Consider the following 22,256-nt stretch of genomic DNA (forward strand, 5'->3'; position numbering starts at 1 on the left):
TATCCTGGAGATTAACACTATATCTGAGGTATAGGTGACAAAAATTTTCTCCCATTCTGTAGGCTCTCTCATGCTCTTGATTGTCTCCTTTGCTGTGAAGCTTTTTCATTTGATACTATTCCATTTTAGTGTAAGATAACTGTATTTATGTGGGTTTGTCTCTGTGTCCTCTTGTCTGTTTTGGTGGCAATACTATGCTGTTTTTGTTACTACTCTGTAATATAATTTGAGGTTTGGTATTGTGATGCTTTGCTTTTCTTGCTAAGGATTGCTTTGGCTATTCTGGGCCTCTTATTTTTCCAAATGAATTTCATGGCTGCTTTTTTTATTTCTATGAAGAATGTCACAGGAATTGCATTACACAGCACTTTTGGAAGTTTGGTCATTCTGACAACATTAATTATGCCTAAACAAGAACATGGGAAGTCTATTTTCTAAACCCTTCTATTTCTTTCTTTAGTGTTCTGTAGTTTTCATTGTAGAGGTCTTTCACCTCTTTTTTTTTTAGATTGATTCCCAAGTATTTTATTTTTTTTAAAGTCTATTGTGAATGGGGTAGTTTTCCTAATTTCTCTTTCAGGTAAATCATCACTGGTGTACAGGAACAATGGATTTATGGGCATTAATTTCATATCCTGCTACTTTGCAGAATTTGTTTATGAGTTACAGAAGTCTTCTGGTGGAGTTTTTTGGGTCTTCTAAATATAGGATCATGTCGTTGGTAAGCTCTTCTTTTCCTATTTGTATCCCTTTAATTTCTTTCTTTTGCCTACTTGCTCAGGCTGAAATTTCAATGACTATGTTGAGTAGAAGTGGTGAAAGAGGGCATCCCTGTGTCTTGTTCCAGTTTTTAAAGGGAATGCTCTCAGTTTTTCTCCATTTAGAATGATGTTGGCCTTGGGTTTAAGGCATATAGCTTTTTAAATGTTGAGGTATGTTCCTACTACCCCTAGTTTTCTAGTGTTTTGAACATGAAGGGGTTCTGTATTTTTTCTACATCTATTGAGATAATCATGTGATTCTTGTCTTCAAGTCTATTGATGTGGTGAATTACTTTTATTGATTTCTGTATATTGAACCAACCCTGTATCCTGGGAATGAGCCCCACTTAATCATGATGCACTATCTCTTTAATATGTTTTTGTATGTGATTTGCTGGTATTTTATTAAGAATTTCTGCATCTATATTTATCAGGGATATCGGTCTGATGTTTTCTTTCCTTGATGTGTCTTTGTTTGGTTTTGGTATCAGAATGATACTAGCTTCATAGAATGAGTTTGGAAGGGTTCCCTCCTTTTCTATTTCATGGAATAATTTGAGGAGGATTGGCATTAGTTCTTCTTTGAAGGTCTAGTAGTACTCATCTAAGAATTCGCCTGTTCCTGGGCTAAAAACCCACATTTGCTGAATGGTAACTTAACATATTTAATAATATGATACAGTAGCAGGCCTATTAATAATAATTTCAAAGCATAATTGATAAAGCCCTGAACCCCAAGTTTAAGATCCCAACTGTAGTGAGCCAGGCATGGTGGCACACTCCTGTAATCCCAGCAGCCTAAGAGGCTGAGGCTGGGGGATCATGAGTTCAAAGCCAGCCCCAGCAAAAAACAAGGTGCTAAGCAACTCAGTAAGACCCTTTCTCTAAATAAAATACAAAACAAGGCTGGGGATATGGCTTAATGGTTGAGTGCCCATGAATTCAATCCCAGGTTACCCCCCCCCCCAAAAAAAAAAAGAGAAAGAAAGAAACAAACAAACAAACAAGAAGAATCCCAACTGTAGTAAAATAGCAATATATAATTGGATGATACATGTATATATTTATATGTGTACCAAGCCAGCAGATACATGCATATAAATGTGTCCTTTTTTGGAGGGGGAGTACCAGGGAGATTGATCTCAGGGGCACTCAACCAATGAGCCACATCCTCAGCCCTATTTTGTATTTTAGAGACAGGGACTCACGGAGTTGCTTAGCACCTCACTTTTGCTGAGGCTGGCTTTGAACTAGCTATCCTCCTACTTCAGCCTCCAGAGCCATTGGGATTACACACATATGCCACCATGCCCAGCTAAATATGTATCTTATCCAAAAAAAACAGTTTAAGGTAATTAGATTTATGTGATTTACATTAGCAAGATTCATTATTTTCTAACCTCAAACTAACTGTTCAAGAAATGATAAATGATTTGACTAACTTGTATTGTATTTAAAACAAGTAATTTGCTGTTTCATAAATTATTAAGTTCAAAAAAATTTTCTCCAGTGTTTCTGTAATATGCACACATTGAGACAATAATATAAGCACTCTAACAAATATCCTCAAACCTCAAAATCACTTAAGACATCTTTCTCTCTACCAATAATGTAATTCAAGATGCAACTTTCTACTGTTTACCTGCAACTTTCTACTGTTTACCTAAGTTTCAAAAAAAAACCCAAAAAACAAAACTAAAGTTAACTCATTTAGTCAAGTATTCAATTCTACAACTATTTCAACAAAATTTACACAGGTGTATTAAAATGGGAGGGGAAAGTGCAATTGATGGGTTATATGTTTAACATGTGGTTTATATGTAATATATGGGAAAATATATAAGTATTCTAGTCATTCATCTATTTTTTCAAACAAATTGAAATATAAAACCACAATATTTACTTCAAAAGTAATCATGAGTGGTACATTTGTTGCTAGTAAACAGTGCTAGGAATTGGGGCCTTGTACATGCGAGGTAAGCACTCTACCAACTGAGCTATATCTCCAGCCCTCAATCTAAATTTTAATACATGTCTCACATCTGGGATGATGGAATTTTACAGATTAATATCAACCTATAAAGAACTCTTCATAGGATAATTCTGTCTACATTCTTTTGGCATAGGACACAATTAGCAGTCAAATTGAAGCTAGGGAGTAGACAAGCACAACTCATATTTCCTCCCTTTCCTAATCTAATCACAACTATTGACAATGAACTGGATAGAATAATTTGAGTTTCATTTATGGGCTAGTCACTCTACTAGATGGTGGGGTTATGAGACAAATAAGACACAAAAGCCTTTGCCCTCAATGTACACTAGCTAATAGAAAACGTTATGGCCTACTGAAAGACCAAGTTTTACAAGTACTAATACATTAGATATCTAGGTCTTCTTAGTAAAATAGTACATATAATTTTCAAAAACCCCATAAAAGGCCAGGAGCAGTGGTGCAGACCTGTAATCCCAGTGGCTGGGAGGATGAGGCAGGAGGATTATGAGTTCGAAGTGAGCCCCAACAACTTGGTGAGGCTCTAAGGAACTTAGCAAGGCTTTGTCTAAATAAAATATAAAAATGGGCTGGGATGTGGCTCAGTAGTTAAGTGCCCTTGGGTTCAATCCCTGGTACCAAACAAATACCATAAAAGTAGAGTGGTTCTACAATCCACTCCTTGCTGATCAGTTTCACTCTTCCTTAAAGTGCAAATTTAGACCATAGCAGCTGTCTGCAGCAAGGTCAGCCATCTTGAGTTCTGGATCCAGAATGTTCTGTGGAAGTGGGGGAGGGGGTGTCAGAGAAATAGACAGGGAACTATCTGAGGCTACTACAATTCACTGAGGTCCAATAAACCAAGAAGAAAGTCCCATTCTCACTTGAATGCAGGAATATGCAGTTTCTGATTTCACACTAAGAGAAGAAACCAACTACCATTTCACAGGAGTATCTTTGGAATAGGTGGCTAGGTGAGAACAACATAACATTTTAGGTCAGTGATTTTCCAATGAAGGAGGTCTGGAAGATAAGCTGTACTTCTGCCCAACACACAGTTTTAGAACTGTCAATGTGGTTTTCATTTAGACCCAGATCATGCTGTTCTACAGTTTTAAGAACAACCAGGCTCAAGAATAAAAGGGAAATGCACTAACTGGCACAATTTGATGTATCACCTGAGAACTGTAAAGCCACATCTGGACTCTTCCTTTGCCAGACAAGGAGAATCCATAAAGTACTGGGAGTTCCTAGTGTGGTGAGAACCAAATATTCATGGATTCCTATTCTTTGTTGTATAGAAAAACAGTTCACTGATTTTTTTTTAAAGCAATTAAATGGCTTAGCTGGCATTAAGAAAAATAAGGGGTGGGGGGTTAGAAGAATAATGACTCAAAATGGGACTTCTGAGGCTATCTAGTCCAACTGTCACCCAAAACAGTATTCCTTTGAACATAAAGAGTTGCATAGAGAGGGATTTGAAAACCATCTCAGTAACAAAATACTCTAGGTTGTTTTTCCTAGAGAAGAGATGATCTGAGAAAGTGTGGTCTTTGTACTTTGTAAGACTTGCAGAGTGGTCATGCCAAGGAGGAATCAGAGTATAGTGCCTGGTCCCAGGGAAGAGATCTAGTAGCAAAGGATAAAAGTAAATAAATGCATTATTTTAGTTTATTGTAAGAACTCATAGAAAACACTATCTGTGCAGAAAATAAGTAATGTTTAAGCTGCTCTTATTAGCAAGGAACTATATGGAAGTATTGTTTTTTTGTGTGAATGTTTTATTAATGGAGTGGAAGACTGAATAGATATTTTTAGCAGCCAAGTTACTAGTCACAGTGAATTCGTTGAGTGTTTGGACATATTACATTGAAATGTCTGTTCAGATCTTTTGCCCATGTTTTTCTAATGAATTGTCTATTGTGTACTTATTTGTAGGAGTTTTACATACACTTTGTATACAAGACTGCATCAGTCAGTTTGCATTTCTACAATGAAATACTCAAGGCAGCTAACTTATAAAGGGAAAAGTTTTAAGCACATGGCATCTCTATCTGCTCAGTTTTGGTGAGTTCTCCCACCATGTCAGCTGTATCACAACATGGTAGAGTTAAGTGCATGTATGTGGAAGAGCTTATATCACTGAAACAGGAAGTAACAGGACAGAGAGAGACTGGGGTCCAAAGTCCTTTCCAAGGACACATCTCAATGAATGACACAGGACCTCAAACCTTCAAACACAATGGAACTTTGAGGGAAACAGATTATATTCAAATCATAGTAGAGACCTTTATTAGATCTGTGAATATCTTTTGTAGATTGCTCCTTACTCTTTTAATGGGGTCTCTTGATAATCAAAAATTCTGTATTTTAATGTAGGCCAATTTGTCCATTTTCTCCCATATGGTAAATGTGCACTGTTCAAGAAATCTCTTTCTCTTCCAAAACTATAAATCTGTTTTTCTATGTTTTCTTTCAAAAGCTTTCCTGTATTACATTTCACATTAAAATCTGAATTTGTTTTTTTGTGTGTATGTTATTAGGGGAGGTCAAAGTAACTTCTTCCATAGGGACAGTCAACTAACTTTAGAATTACTTATTGTCTACATCTGAAAAGTAGCACAATCTACTTATTATGGTTTCTCTCTTGTGAATAAACAAGAGAGGAACAAGTATAGGAGCAGACAGACCAATTAGAAGACTCTTGAAATTGTCTAAATAAAAGCAAACAGTGACTTTAATTCTTCAAATCCACTGAGGTAATACCACTAAATCCCATTTCATTAATGAGTAGAAATAATTTTCCCAAGGTTACAGAATTAGTGAATAGCAGAAAAAACACAGAGCTATTTCCCACCAAATAACCCATCCCCTCTTCCTTTCTTGTGTTGGGGCTTGAACCCAGGGCCTTTACCATGTGCTATGCATGTGTTTTACCAGTGAGCTAAAACCAAATTCTTAACAGCATATCACACTGCACCATTTTCCATATTGGATCCCAACCACATAGGTAGACATTTAGTGGAGTCCAGCTATAGCATTTGGGTCCTTCTCTATTTAGCACTCAAAGCAACCTCTACCTATCAACTGATTTGGCACTGGACACGAAACCCAGTTCTGCTGACAAGATGGATGGATGACAAATTCAACCAAAAATGATTGTCAGCAAAACCCAAATAACTCAAAGATTTGTTTTAGATAAAATTATAATATGATCATTTATGCTAGTTGCACTCACTATTCTTTTCCTTTTTCACAAGGACTTATAATGATTTTACTCTTGCTAAGTACTTTAAAAAAATATTTGTTCCAACCTAATGTTTCTAGGCTTCAGTTTTCTAACCTTTAAGGATGAAATAAGGGCTGGGGTTGTAGCTCAGTTGTACAGTGTTTGCCAAGCACCTGTGAGGCACTGGGTTAGATCCTCAGCACCACATAAAAACAAATAAAGGTTAAAAACAAGTAAGTTGGACAAGATCAGAGGTTGCCTCATGACATCCAGAGAAGTTGTTTCATGTGTGAAAATTTGTTTTGTGTATATAATCTTAGAATAAAACAAAACAAAACAATTAGGGCTGTGGGTGAAGTTCAATGATAGACTGCTTGCCTAGCACACACAAGGCCCTGAATTCAACTGTTAGAACTATGAAAAAACAAAACAAAGCAAAGTTGCTATGGCAACCATGGAGTGTTACTGACTGAGGGTCCCAGCAGATGTGCCAAAAAATCCATGGTTCCATTTGCACCAAGGTCCACTTTCACCTGGTGCTGACAGAGTATGGTGGGGAGACTAAAGTAGATCTTGTCCTGGGAGACAGGTATTCCTTTGTTGGTTCAGTAATTTCCTGCTTTAAAGTTCCTTAGACTACACAGCAGTAGAAGTCACTTTTATCTTCTCTCCTTTACTCTTGGTCTTGAGATTGCTGCATGCACGGTGGCAGAAAGTAGCATTTGCTGACTAACTAGTACATGGACGACACTGTAAAAGTTATTTATTTACACTTCAAGGTACAATGTCTAATTGTATTCTTCCTACTAGAAATCCTGTTAATAGGAAGAAGTGATTGAAGAAGATGATAGAAACTGTGAGATATGATGGAAGATATTCTAGATCTCAGTCTATGGACTGGAGAAGTAGCACTCTTATGGTGTGGGCTCTTTTTCTACTAACTGATAATAATGTACTGATGTTGAAAGATACAGAAATAAAGATTTGGACAATGTAGCCTGCTAAGCATTTAATTCTGTAGCAATACAGTGTATACCTGAAATTTTCCTGAAAACTGAAGTTGACTAATTATTATGACCACTCAGGAAATAATTGTTGATTTCATGAGTAAGAGCACAAATTAAACTGAATGGTTTCTATACTGGTATGAAACCAAATGTTATTTCTCTGTTCATTTCTGTAAGTATACTGATTTGCATACATAAATTTGAAAACCACCATGTGCTATAATTTAAGTGGTCAACATGAGATTGTTTGTCCTTAAAAAGATGAAAGCTTAACTAATCAAAATGAGATATTCCAATGTATACATCATATTTTTCCATTATTGCTTTTTCAGAGAAAACATATGAAATCCTTACATAACCAAATCTAAATATTTGGACACAAATCTAAAATAGATGACACTATCTTGAGCAGACTATCCCCAACCCGGGATGTCTTTGAAAACTCACTGGTTGCCTAATCTTTTCATGCATGAAGAAGCTGTTTTTCTTCTTTTATGGGTGAATCCCCTATCAAAAATTCAACACAATCTGAATTATATTAACCATTTTGAGAAACACAGAATGCTGTATTATGAAGTGGGCAAATATGCAATGCCACTTGGTAAAACACAGAAGAGATCTGGGAACTCTGATTATTGGCTTTACTGTTTGGCTCTTGCGTCTTTCTCCCAAAGTGAACTGGGCAAGTTGCAAGTCACTTAGCATCAATGGCCCCACTTGGTCTTTTAGGAAACTCAACTTGATAATATGTACCTCACACAGTTTAATTAATGTTTGTAAGTACTTGGAAATTCTGTCTGAAAGAATGTAGGCTAATGCTAACTATCACTAGAGAATTATAGACCTTATTTTTTACGGCAATCTGCTCAAACTTACAGAAAAAAGAAGGAAAAAAAAAGAGGGAAAGGGTTTTAAAATAAATGTGTGCCTATTTTCTTCACAACAAGAATAAGTATTATTGGCTTGTTTAAGTATTATTGGCTAACATTTGTGCCAAGCATGCTGCTGGCTACATTGAAGATATTTAAATATCTAGTGCCAGCAAGCACAGCTGCTGGACTCTCTATGCCCTTCTCCTGTTCAGTCCATGCCAAATTACTCACACAGCTATGAATGAGGCAGCAGCATAGGAAAATGCCAAGTGTGAGTGAGATTAGTGATAAACCAGAGGATTCCTATAGAGGTCAGTGATTAGCAAGTTTCCAGTTGTAATCACTTTTCTAACACAGGCTTTATCTCATTACATGACATCTAAACTCTGTACCAACTTCCTGCATCAGTTCTGTAAGCAGTTTCCCAATCAATAATTCCTCAGAATTGCTAAGGCACCAATAAAGTATCTTATCCTGATAAGGGCACACAGTCAGACCTAAGCAATTTGAATAGGTTTCAGAAATGACAATTCTTGAGACGTTTAAACCTGAGATGAAGTACTCTCTCTACCCCTCCCCTCTTCATCAGATTCACAAATTAAACATAAACAAGTAGATGAGGATGAGAAAGTTTATACAAAAGTTTTCCTTTCACTTTCAGCCATTAGAATGACTAGAGGAGAATATTTAAAACACAGAACTCAATGAGAGGGTAAAGGGGGTTGCTTCTTAGAAATTAGTAATGAGATAAATGAAGATGTTTATTATAGGTAGCTTAAAATCTAGGTCCTGCTTCTTTGAAACATTTTACTTAACAAGTACATTTTCTAAATTGTCTTTGAAAATATATCTAGATCAATATTACATTGCTGCTTTTCCTTAAGTTTAGAATTTAAGAGCAGTACATTTTTTTCCACTTAATATCACCCACCACCCTTCTCCAACCACGTTATTTAAAACTAAGAAGTGAGGACAATTTCATTTTTATAGCAATCCAAGATTAAAGAACTAGGAATTGGGTCTTTTAGTTGCATTTCAGGAAAAAAAAGTCATCCCTTAATGTTTTTCTCATTCTTAAAAAACAAAAGACTTAAATCATTTATTAGATGGTTTATAATTTTCTAAACAAACTAAGTTAATCATTCTATATTTTAACTCTCCCTTCTCAAAAAGAAAGAAAAAGTAAGTCAGGTTAAGAGTCACATAGCCAAAAAATTTGATTGGGGTCAAAGAAGGGAGCAAATTATTAAATACATCTACTTTTGGCATCTCATTTCCTTCCTGACATTATCCTGTCTTGGTATTCACACACTTGTACAACATACTCCTCTGACAGACTGACTCTGTTTCTACCAAATACTTTCATCAATGCTCTTCTTAGACATTGCTTGTATTATAGGATAAGCAGAACATTAAGCTCGTTGTTGCTAATTCCCATAATTTTCTCACATCTTTCTGTATTTAACTGTTTAATTTAGACCATGACCTTATCCGGCAAGGTCAATGTCTAAGTCTGTTTTTTTTTTTTTTAAATGGCACCCAGAGGCCAGAAGGCAGATGCCACTTGTTCAGAACACTGGTCTGGAATTCTAAACTTGTTTTGTTTGTGTGCCAGGGACAGATTCTACTCCAAGACTCTATCTATGGCATTCAGCCACGTGGAAGCAGAGACAGCTTAAGAGAACTGTGCTCTAAAATAGTGGATAATAAATGATTGTTAATTAGCTAGTTCCCCTGACAGCAAGAATTGGAATAGAAGGAAAGAAACTAGTCAATGGAACTGTGACCATTCATCAACTATCTGGTTATGAACAGGGTACTGGAATGAAATCAGCATGGACATAAGAGTCAAAAGGAGCTATTTCGGTCTCTGCTGTGAACTAGCTGTACAATATGGATAAGTCATTAAACTCTCTCTAGGCCTCAGTTTCTTTTTTTTTTTTTTTAAATACATTTATTAACCAATGTTAACACATTAAATGAATCTATATATTGCTAGTCAGAGCAGCTTACAAAATGCCAGAATGCATCATAGAACTGGACAGCCACAATGGATAATTACAATGTGCATAGTGGCTAAGCTCAACACCTTGATATAGCTTTATGATTTGCAGAAAATTTTTAATAATGATTCCTAAAACAATCAATTGTAATTTTACCTAAAACTTTTACAAAACCAGGCCACAATCTTTTTTTAATTTTTTTTTTTTTTAAACACACAGTTTTCACACTGTAGTAACTGGGAAATGTGCAACCGTGTCAACAGAGACAAAAAAGCCAAAGTAACACGAATCTCACGTTCATGCAGCTATCAGTTAAATATTACATACTCTGGAATGATCTTACACCAAAAATATTTCCACAATAACTTGCTCTCATAGGGGTGAATCGAAGTCTCAAAACTTGAAAACCAACCAAAGAAGGGTAAGCGTGCTTGGTTATGCCATCTCTGTCCGCGCCGTGGCAACACCGACCAATTACACAGCAACGGGGAGGGAACCAGGACGCTGAGTTACTGCGTAATGTAAGTCCATCGCGCGCAGTGGGGCTACTGAGTGGTTTGTATGAATCCTGTGCACCATGTGGCAGTAGTTCCTTGATTACCTTGTGTCACCACCATCCGCAACGGCATGGAGACCGGATGGCTGTTTCACAGAAGGCCCGCTGACGTTTCCATCTTTAGAGTGACCCTGACAAACCTGGAGGAAACTTTTTCAAAGGCTTTTCTCCAGATTCTTCCACTTCCATTGTGAGTAATTGCTTTAATAAATATCAAAGGTCTAAATAAATATTTACAAATTATTTCTCTAACCTCAAAAAATAGCTAAATGATAAACGGGAATTTGACTTGGTCTAAAATCAGTCTTGGAAAAGAACATAAATTGTGAGTTTTTTTTTTAAAAGAAAAGTAATTTAAGATTTCCTGGCTGTATTTTATATATCTATGTATAAAAAAAAATCATTATTCAACTATCGATCCATTCCTATTGGTAATGCTTCTTAATCCAGACATTCCGCAAAATACAGACTTTTTACAAATCACGGCATCTTTAATACAAGAAAATTAACATGCATTATTCTTCATTCTGTATACAATGATGAGTTCATTAGTAGGCAGAGACCCACTACCACAAACATGACTTAGGCTTCTGTGAAACTAAGTGCTTTCTCTCCCTTGTTAACTTACAGACACGAGGTGACACCAGATAATAGGCAGTTAGGACGGCACTGGGGAGGGGAGGGAAGTAGAAAGGAATTTGTATGCCTCGTCTATAATTTCACGTATGGATAAAGGTAGTTTTTGGCTTTTTATTTTTGTTTGTTACAAGCACTCATGTTAGGAAAAAGATGAAATGTGCAAACTTTAAAATTTAAATATTCATTTTCTCTAAGATCCAGCTCAGTAAAAGATTACCCCAGTTCCCTGCAATTTTAAACTACAAGATCAAAGCTAATAATTTGTTATAAAAGTTATATATTGAAAAGAAATAATGAAAAACACAATTGGGAAATATTTAAGAAAAAATACGCAGGACTAGCCCTGCTGTGTCAACCCTGTTCCCTAAATTTAATCACATACCCACTGGCATAACCAACAAATAATGCCTTTGAACAGTAAATCAAGCTGAACAAAACCAGCTCAACAAGGTTAAGAAATAAACGGCACATCAAGGTAGTATGTTTTATTTCTGAAACAGTTCTGTAGTTCTTACATTCAGATCTATTCTAAATGTTTCTTTGTTAAACTCACTTGTATTCACCTGTTGTTTTTTAAAGATCTGTTGTTTAAAGGTTAAAATCTCTGTAAAACCTAAAAATGTTTTAAAATTTGCTGAAAATGCAACATATTCTCAATTAAAATTCAGTTAAAATAATACCCTCCACTGATGTTACTTTAACCCCCTGAAAAACTCCGGAGGAGCATTAACAAAAAATTTAAACTACTGTGCAAAATTTCTTCACGAAAAGTGTTTAAAGGCTGGTGCAAAATGGGAAGCAAATTCTAAACAATTTTGGCTTCTTGGAAATAAAAACCGCTGTGTCTGAGGAGTGGCCGTCGGGGCGCTCTGGGAAGGGCCAGCTTCATCTTTTCCGGCGACAGGTGCGCTTGTGTTCTGCGTGCCAGTGCTCCTGCTGACACTTGATGGAGCAGTAGGACGTGTTCCAGCAACAGTGGTACATGGCCTCCTCTTCACAGTTGTAGCACCACTGCTGCTTCTTGGTCTGAGAAATTAGTTGTTTGTGCTATGTTGCTAGTTTCTTGATTTCTTCTACAAATTCTTCTTTACACTTTTCCTTTACTTGCTTACATTTTCTGTCCATCTCACCCTGCATGTTGGCTACAGCTTTATTTACAGATTGTCTTTTTTCTTCTTCCATTTCAGAACGCAGCTTTTCCAGAGCTTCTCGGACAACTCTCTCGGTCTCTCGCTTGTGGTCTGACTTCATCCGGTCTTTAAAGTCATTGAAAATTTTGGTGTATTTGTCATGGCACATGCTCTGGCAGATGCCATCACTGGTGGTCTGGGTACTTCGATGCAGCATCCTTGGGGAAGAGGCACTTAACTTCTTGGTCTGAGTTGACACTGATACTCTCTCAATTGGCTGAGGCATCGTGGGAATTTCTTGGCTAGAACTTACTGCTTCTGTCTCAGGCTCTGGTTCTTCCTTTTTGGGCTCCACACTTTGATTACGGTGCCCTTTCTTTGCTCTTGGTTCTTGAGTGACCTTCAGCTGCTCATTACTGGTAGAGGAGATGCTGGATTCTGCCTCTTCCTCACCCCAGTCCTCGTTCTTAGACTTCCAGAACCTTCCTTCACGAAGGAAACGCTGGTGCAGCTCCAGCTCATCACAGGCCTTTTTCCAGCCCATGCTGCGCTTAACATGCAGCCGATGCGCATTGACCGTGATGTCTTGGATGTTTTCAGAAGGAATCCAAGCCCTCTGGTGGTGGTGGCCAAAGAAGCGAACGTCAACTTGATTGTCCTCTTTTTGCATGACTTTGGCTGGCCAAAACCCAAAACCTTTCATTTTAGCCCAAACCAACTCATGATTAGGTATGCAAGGGTAGCAGAACCAATTGTCGGGATGAGCATTGGATAAATAGAAGCAGTTCTTGCAAAGTTGTAGTTCATCCAGCTCGTGACATGTGTCTTTGTAGAGCATCCTCGCGATGTCCGCTTGCTCACTGTCTGCTCCATAGAAAATCACTGTGTTGTGGAGAAGCAACTGAGCATCAGCTTTGAATTCCTCATAACTTCGGTATTTCCCTTCATTCACCTTCTCCTGTATGGTGGGAACATCGACAGCTGAGTGCACCAGCCTTCTGTACATCGGGTGTTTATTGTCTTTCCCCTTCTTATTAAGATCTATAGCCCTCTCCTTCATTCGGGACACAATGAACCTCAGGTACGTGCCCATCTCCTGCTTGTTTGTATTCTTCTTCTTAATGCTAATATCATCTCCTGGTAACCAATATCCTTCTTGTTCAATGCCAGCTTTTGAACCTTTGCAGCCCACTGTGAGAGTCTCCACAATAAGACCATCTTTCACAGCTAAGCTCAGCTGGCGGGTGGTCTCTTTTGGATGCATACCGTGAACTCGAGACATATACCTGACAATGGGCTGCATCACATGCGACTAAAATCTCAAGCGTCACTCATGCCACTGGCTTTGCTGTCACATGGTTCTTCATCCTTGCTTCCTGAGCTAAGAGTTAGTAATTCGGTCAATGTTGGCAATTTGCTTCTGGTTCCTTATAATCTCAATAGCTGCCCAAAGATGCTGGATGGCTTTTGTATCCGCCTGTCGTCTTTTTGTTAAACGTGCCATGACCTGTTTACTTCTTTAGTGCGTCTCCTCGCCGAGCCGCAGGCCTGCGGGGCCGGGGGGGCCGCGGCGGGGCCGGGCCGGGCGGCGCGGGGCCCCGGCGCGGGGCCCTGCGGGCGTCCGGGAAAGTTGGCGTCCCTGCGCGGCCGCCGCTCACATGGCGCAGCGGAGCGGGCCTAGGCCTCAGTTTCTTTACCTGGAAAATACGCAAGTTTGGACTGGGCTATTTCTACTTTAACATAACAAGGTTGATGAGGCTTCTCACGTCCTCGGTATTAATCAGGCACCTTCTTTCTGACAGAATGCAAAGTGGACACTGCAGGTAGTAAAAAGGGGAGCACAAGATGCTAATGGAGGGACTTTTGGAATAATGACGTGCAGTAATAAAAGTAAAATGTATAAGCAGGGTATCATATATTTGTTTTATACATTTTGAGACATTTAACTGTAAATATGGCACAGTGAATATAGCAAATTAATGTTGATATAATCAAAACTATCAAGATTTCATTCTTCTCAAATTAAGAAAAACTCTTGTTAATAAAATTCCTCACTAGGACTGAGCATGGAGGCACACACCTGAAATCCCAGCAGCTTGGGAGGCTGAGGCCCTAAGCAACTCAACGAGACCTGTTTCTAAATAAAATATAGAAAGGGCTGGGATGTGGCTCAGTGGTTAAGCACCCCTGGGTTCAAATCCTGATCCTCCCCACCCCCTCCAAAAAAAAATCTTAACTAGGGTTCAACATTCTCCACCTATATAATAAAGTGTAGCATGCCTTCTATAGCATCAAAAATATAGAGTGAGTCATAAAAAAAGGATTACATTTTGTTGAAACAGATGGAAAAAGCCCAGTACAGAGCCTTAAATCCCCTTTATGGTCTGCTAAGATTTAAATAAAGTTCTTGCTAAAAAATAGGTACTCTGAGTATAAAATACAGGACACTTGATTTTCATCAAGTAGTGTCCAGTATTACAATTTACTGCCATCCTATCTTTGCAGATTGAAAACAGGTAAATGCTAATCTTGATTTCTCAATAGCTCAAAACCCAAAGTTCATCTGGGAGTCAGGGGGCACTATTCAAAATAAGATTTTTACATACCAATTTAAAATAGCTTACAGATCAGTTTAGAAAACAGTGCATATGAGCATATTTGCTGAAAGGAAGAAGGGAAGAAAAACAAAGGAAAACAGTGAGAGGATGTATTGGTAGTGATTATGAACAGAGATTCTGAATATGGACAGCTGGGTTTAAATTCCCACTCTCCTGTTTATCATGGTATTATCTAACCTCTCTGTCCCTCAGTTGTCTCATCGATTATAAAATGGGAATTAAAATAATTCCACTTCATAAGGGTTTTGCAAAGATAAAATGTATTGATGTATAAAGTGCTTAGAACAATGGCAAAGATAAAGGCTATCTAAAGGTTAGTTACTATATTTGTTTTGAATGAAGTAGATTGATTAGAAAAAGTATATAATCTTGAATATTAGTGCCCAAGGAAAAAGTTTTCATTACTGGAGAAAAAAATTTCTTTCTAGGAAAAGAGACTGTATTTTTTTTTCTACCTTTATAAAAATTGCTGAAATATAGCTGCACACATTGGTGTACAGCTACATATTCCTACTTAACATCATTAGGAAAAGAATTTTTTGTGGGTGGGTAGGTACCAGGGATTGAACCCAGGAACATTTGGCCACTGAGCCATATCTCCAGCCCTATTTTGTATCTAGGATCTAACTGAGTGCTTAGTGCCTCGCTTTTGCTGCCGCTGGCTCACTTTTTCGATCCTCCTGTCTCAGGCTCCTGAGCTGCTGGGATTACAGCTTAGGAAAAGAACTTTTAAAGGGAACTTTCGGATACTTCCAGAGGGTTTTAAATTATTTATGTCTTTCATTTCATCAAAATCTAATGGCTTCTCTTTTCCCTTCTCATTTATTGAATGGATATATCTCCAGCACTATTTGTATGTATACACACAAACAATGAGTTTAAGTTCACAACTGGAATAAACAGATTTACAAAGAATGCATGCAAGATTTGGAGAAAATGGTAGATCTGAAGAGAACTGAAGGCATAAAAGGACAGACAGTATAAAAGGAATTTAAATAAAATCATAGATTCTATAATATAAAGGAAAGGATAGACAGGCATGGATATAAACCTGCTTATTCCCTTTTCCCAAAGTTCAGGCAAAGTAGTTATAGAACACCTTGGGCCTTGTGGTTCCAAGTCAGTAGTTCAAGATACCCTGGTATTGTCTGAAGCTCTTGAGCAAAGGAGGGCAGACCATCCTTAAAAGGAAAGAAGTAAGACCAGTGTCAGCAGATGTTGTGTTGTTAATTATTTAAGTGTTTTCACTCGGAGAAGAACTTATTCTTAAAAATATGTACATAAACCACTGCAACACACAATGAAAAAATCAAACACTTTCCCCTCAATCTCCTGGTTTCTCTCTCTCTGCTTCAGTTTGATTAATTTACATTTATGTGATATCTTTGATATGGGTGGATTTAAGCCTGCCATTTTGTTAAATGTTTTCTGTTTGTCTCATCTGTTCTTTATTCTTTTCTCTTTTTCAGTCTACTTTTGGATTGAGTAGTACATTTAATATCCACAAGTAGTAGATAAATTACATTAAAATATTTTTAAGTGGTTACACTTAGTCGATAATACATTTCTTTTACAGATTCTACCTTCCCAAATTCTCCCTTTCACTCTTTATGTTACTAGTGCTATGTGTTTTACTTTTACACATTTTATAAATCCCACAATACAGTGATACTATTTTTTGCTTTGGGCATTTAACTCTTTTATAATGTGATTTTAAAAAGAGGAAACATGTCTCTTATATTTACTTTCATTTTTACCATTTCTGGAGCTTTCATTCTTTGTATAGATCAGAGGCTGACACATTATGACTCATGGACCAAAGCTCTCCTGCTCCCTTTTTTTGTAAATAAAGTTTTACTAGAATATAGCCATGGCAATTTGTTGAAGTATTGTTTATGGTTGCTTTTGTGCTATAAGGGCAGATTAGTTGTGAAAGAGACTGTCTGACTCACAGAGCCTAAAATATGTAATATCTGGCTCTTTACAGAAAAAATTTGTCTGGAGTCTCATTCCTTTTGCCTAAAGACCTTCCTTTAACAGTTATTGTAGCACAAATCAGCTAGAAATGGATTTTCTCAGCTTTTTATGTATCTTTACTTTGCCTCTTCTTTTCTTTCTCCTTTTCTCCTCCTCCTCTATTTTTTCCCACCCCTAGTTGCCTTCATGATTTTTTCTTTATGTTTGGTTTTCAGCAGTTTGAATATGTCTAGCGATGTGTATACTGATTTTAAAATCTTGAATCTATGTTTTTTCATTCTAGGTCATTATCTCTTCAAATATTTCTTCACTGTTCTCTCTCTCCCTTTTCTTATGGCATTTCAATTACACACAATAGATGGATATTGTCCATAACTCTATTTTTCACATTTTTCTCTTTGTGCTACATTTTGGATATTGCTATTGACATACATTCAAGTTCACTGATTCCTTCAGCAACTGTGTTATCTACTGATGACCCTGCAGGAATTACTTCTGATTACCATGTCTTTTATTTCTCTCTTTTTTTGGCAGGGGGACCAGTGATTGAACCCAGTGGTGCTTAACCACTGAGCCAGCCCTATTTTTATATTTTATTTAGAGATAGGGTCTCACTGAGTTGCTTTAGGACCTCACTAAATTGCAGAGGCTGGCTTTGAACTCATGATGCTCCTCCTGCCTTAGCCTCAAGAGCTGCTGGGATTACAGGTTTGTGCCACTGCGCACAGCCACATTTTTTATTTCTATCATTTCAATTTCCACCTATCTTCTAAAAATTCCTCATCTATTCATGCATGTTGCCCAACTTTTCCACTAGATCATTTAATATGTTAACCAGAGATAATTTAAAATCTTTGTCTGATAGTTCTAACATCTGGGCCATCCTCATGTCTTGTTCTGTTGACTATTTTGCCTCTTGACAATCCCCACACCCACCCTGCTCTGTCTGTGTGCATGTCTTGTAATTTTGATTGAAAGTAGGATATTGTGTAAAGAATAGTAGGATACTTAGACCTGGAAATGGAAATGCCTTTTCTGTATTATGCCTTATGTGTGGGAGAGAGTCCCCTTTCTCTATTCTCTTGGCCCACACCCTGTGGTACACTACAGTTGCTTAGTACTCCTTGCTAGGCTTTTGAAGAAGGTAGTTCTCTTGTTTTGGTTCAGCCTCAGTCCTTTTAGATCCTGTGTCCTTGGGCCTCAGAGCTTTTCCAGCTTTCCCTTCCCTCTTCTCAAACTCTACCTTATACCCGATATAGACCTGGGGTTAAAGGTTTCACTCCTCCCAGAGAGGAAAGACACCTCTACTTGGTATCATAATCTAAGGTAATTCTCTTGTATTTCCCAGTCATAATGTCCCTTAGCTTGTGTTAAGCTGCTACAGAAAGGTCAGCACGTGGCATAAGTCTTTTATTACCTAAAATCTGGGGAAGTTGGCAGGTATTTCTGTCTTTCCCTAATAACAGCTGATGAACTCCTGCATATCTGTTGTGTCAATAGGAATTTTTTCCAGTCTCCTCTGTTCATATGCCCTCTCCCCGCTTTGGAAGTTACATAAATGCCATGCAATCTCCGCTCTCTAGTAATTTATCAAGTCATTTTTGTCACCACTAGTGTAGAAATGGCTTTATATTTTCTACATTCTAAATAGAAGTTGGAAGTTCTCTAATCTCCTGACAGTTTCAGTTTCTATGTTGGTGAATTCACTGATCTTTTCTTCTGCAATCAATAATCTGTAGTTAATCTTATTCAGTATATTTTTCATTTTAGGTATTACAATTTTCACCTTTAGAAATTCCACTTGGTTTTTCTTTTCCTTTTACATCTTAAAGTTTTTAAGCCTATTTATAATAGCCATTTTAACATCCTTCTTTGCTGATTCCATCATCTCTGTAATTTCCTGGTCTATTGTTTCTACTGATTAACTTTTCCCCAGTTACAGGATATATCATCCTGTTCCTTTTTTGGCCTTAGTAATTTTAAAAATCAATGTCAGGTCTTATGAAGTTTATATTTTTAGGTGCTGGATTTTATTGTATTCCTTAAAAATAAAACTAAACAGACTTTGTCCCAGCAAACAGTTAAGTTATAGAAGTCAGTTTGATACTTTGCACAATACCATTTTGAGGACTATACATATAACCTTTGTTCTGTGAGATTTTTCTACTTTCATTGGTTGGAAGAACTATTCTGAACTTTGTGGGAATTCTAGGAATTGTTCAGCCTGTTCTTTTGGGGTGATCCTTTCCCTGGTCTACAGTTTCTTCTCATACATGCACAGATCAATACTCAGCCAAAGACTTGAGGGAACCAACTCTTCTACAGATTGTGAGTTGTCTCTTACTGTGTCTCCCCCTTTCTTGATTTCCTCCTTTTTGTCATGGAAATCCAAGCTACCTTGTTTTTTTGTTTTTTAATTCAGCTCTTTGTCTCCGCAACTCAGGAAAAATGGCAGGCTGTTGGAAATGTCTTCTAGGAAGGAAGTTGGGGCAACTGCAGAACTCACCTGCCTCTTATGGACTGCCCATTGTCCAGGGTCTGACAACTATTGATTGGGGCCACTATGAAACTTCTTTGAACTCTTCCACACACAGTCCCAAAGTGTGTGTGTGTGTGTGTGTGTGTGTGTACAAGAGGAAAAGTGGGGCTGAAGGGACTTTCTTCTAGCAAACCTGTTTGTATAGATTAAGAATTTAGAACATGGAAAAATATGAGTCTGGTAAATAATCAGACTTTCTAATCCCCAAATTGCTCATAGTAGTGTCTAAAGTAGAATATAACTTAAAACGACAGGTTCCACATTTATTACTATCTTTACATTTGGGAGCATCCTAAATTACAAACATTATATTCTGCTAGATTTTTACCATAATAGATACTGAATTTGATAAACTCTTCGAAAAATTTAAAAACTGTGTTAGGTTACTTCTGTTTTCATGATATTGTAAAGAGGTTCACTTATTTCTAACATCAGATGTTTTATTTCTAAAATACTCCAATATTCCAATAAGTATGACACATTTGAATTTGAAGCAAACAGGTCTATAAATATAATCTCCTGCACTAACTATACACATGTTTATTTCTTAAAGGTTAAAACCCTGGTAATTTTCTTGTTTTCTCTCATCATTTCAAATGTAGAATACAATGTACAGGTCTTAGTTCTCTTCTATTTTGGCAAGATGGCTAGTTCTCTAACTTTGGTACCATGTGTTTTGTTTTATAGGTCTTTAAAATTCCTGTTTCTCTTATATGTGGCATGATATATATTTATATGCCATATCACATAGTCACATGCATAACATATATACAAACTCACACTCTAAATTTATGGCATAAATACAGAGAGCAGAGAGCATGAAAAATGTTTGTGTAAATTGCTGTTATTAAACTATATTCTTTGAGAGGTCACTGCTTTGCAGAGCATCTGTCTCTGACTATAAGATTATATTTACATTTGTTTTGACACCTTTTTTTCTGAATTGTCTCTTACATATATCAGACTGTATTCAATAAAATCTACTGATTTGTTTAAAATATTTTGAAAAACAGTAACAGTTTACTTAAAAGTTTAATTTAAGCCAAGTGAGGTGGTGCATGCCTATAATCCCAGTGGTTTAGGAGGCTGAGGCAGGAGGAGACTCATGAGTTTAAAAGCCAAAAGCGAGCACTAAGCAACTCAGCGGGTCCCTGTCTTTAAATTAAAATAAAAAAGGGCTGCAGATGTGGCTCAGTGGTTAAGTACCCCTGGGTTCAATCCCCAGTACCAAAAAAAAAAAAAAAAAGTTTAATTTGAAAGCAATCCTATTCTTTCTCTAAGAGATCTCTACATACTAGCATTCTAAAACTCGACATGGGACACCCATCTCACATTAAACAAACAAATGGAGGAAAAACACAAAACAGAATAAACAACAAGAACAAAAACCTAAGTCCTAGGTATTTATAATGCTTTTGAGTCCATCTGAACATTTTTTTTAAAGTAAAGTAAACTTGCATTTGTAATTTTCTTTAAACATTTTGAGTTCTCTCCCACTGAAGGCTGCTGGCCCCTCTGCACAATTGTTATGTCGAGTGTCTTGGTCTCTCCTCAAATGTTACTTCCACTAGAAGTCTTCTTTGACTATCCTAAAACAGTGCTGTTCCAATGTTTTCTTCTCTACCATTTTTTATGATGTCAAAAAATTTTCATTGATTTGTTTTGCAGAAAAAATTTGGCTTGTAACCTTTAGGAAAACTAGCACAACTCATAATTATTCCCTTTTCTTAATATAAAGTTAGGGATTCTGCTTGAACTTCTCTTGTCATTTTATTTATATTTTATTATCATTTCTCATATTTGTATTTTGCTATATAGCATTTGCTATAATTGAAACCACATCTCTTTTTCACATTGCACAGAAATGTTGCTGTGACTATTTCTTTCCATTTGTAACTTATACATACAAGGATTTACTGTATCTTTATATGTTTTTTTTTTCTTTTTTTAAATTTGTTTTAATTAGTTACACATGACAGTACAATGATCTTGACATATAGGTTTTTAAAAATCTTATATTTTCTTTTTATTTTCAGTCCACATAATGATCTCAGTTTGTGTTTCAGTAAGATTTTCTTCATTTGGGGTAAAGCTTTTTCAAAAATCATTAAATGCTTTAAAATATCTGATTGGAAGATTATAGCAGTTAAGTGGCATGAATTAAAAAGCTATTTGGTGACTATGAATGATATTTAGGGGAACAGGTTGAATTCCCAGCAGATATTTTAAGATCAAAAAAGAAATATACAGATGACTCCTAAAGGTTTGGATAACCATTATGCTGATGTTAAACAAACAATATGCTAACTGGAATTCAACTTTGTAGCAGAAAGTAATGAACTTAATAACTGAACACACAGTTATGCTGTTAGTATTGAGAATAGAAGAAGTGATCCAGAAATAATTTCATTTATTTTACTTTTACTTCCTCAACTTTTTGGATTATATTCAGCCAATATCTATTTTAGGAACTGTACTGGAAGGCCCTTATGTTTTATGCAAGGAACTGCTATTTTCCCAGATGAATAGAATATCCGTTCTCCAGCTCCAAGTTTCCATGACAATAAAAACAAAACATTCATCAGCACCAACGTGGTATTTGATGGCAAATGCAGCTGCAGCTTACAACAGTTCAATCTTTATCCCAACTCTTCTCTGCAGAACAGAGGCACTATATTTCTCCAAAGCAACTGAATTATTTTTACAGTGATTTTCTCCCGCCACAAATCTAAACACTGACAATTAAGTGAGTTAACCATCTCCAATCTTCAAATCATCCTCTCCTCCCAAACTCCTGCAAAATATAAAGTTCTTGCATTTTTCTATAAGCATTGGATTTGTGAACTCTGAAAGATTAGTTAATTTAAGTATTACAACTTTAGAGGAATGAAAAATATTTAAGCTTTTATGATTAACTGCAGAGAAGATGGAA

General features: G+C 36.8%; 2 protein-coding genes across 14 annotated transcripts in view; both read right to left on the minus strand.

Annotated features, from left to right (window-relative positions):
* Positions 1–22,256, minus strand: part of TCF12 (transcription factor 12) — a 361,634-nt gene that overhangs the window by 127,243 nt on the left and 212,135 nt on the right. The window lies entirely within an intron of this gene.
* On the minus strand, positions 11,648–13,718 carry LOC308646731 (zinc finger MYND domain-containing protein 11-like). The gene has a single exon (XM_081290088.1). The coding sequence runs from the start codon at positions 13,491–13,493 to the stop codon at positions 12,108–12,110; it is 1,386 nt and encodes a 461-aa protein (XP_081146214.1). The 5' UTR covers positions 13,494–13,718; the 3' UTR covers positions 11,648–12,107.

Source organism: Spermophilus citellus (genome assembly GCF_964194105.1).
Source record: "Spermophilus citellus genome assembly, chromosome: 4".
In the NCBI taxonomy this organism is placed as follows: domain Eukaryota; kingdom Metazoa; phylum Chordata; class Mammalia; order Rodentia; family Sciuridae; genus Spermophilus; species Spermophilus citellus.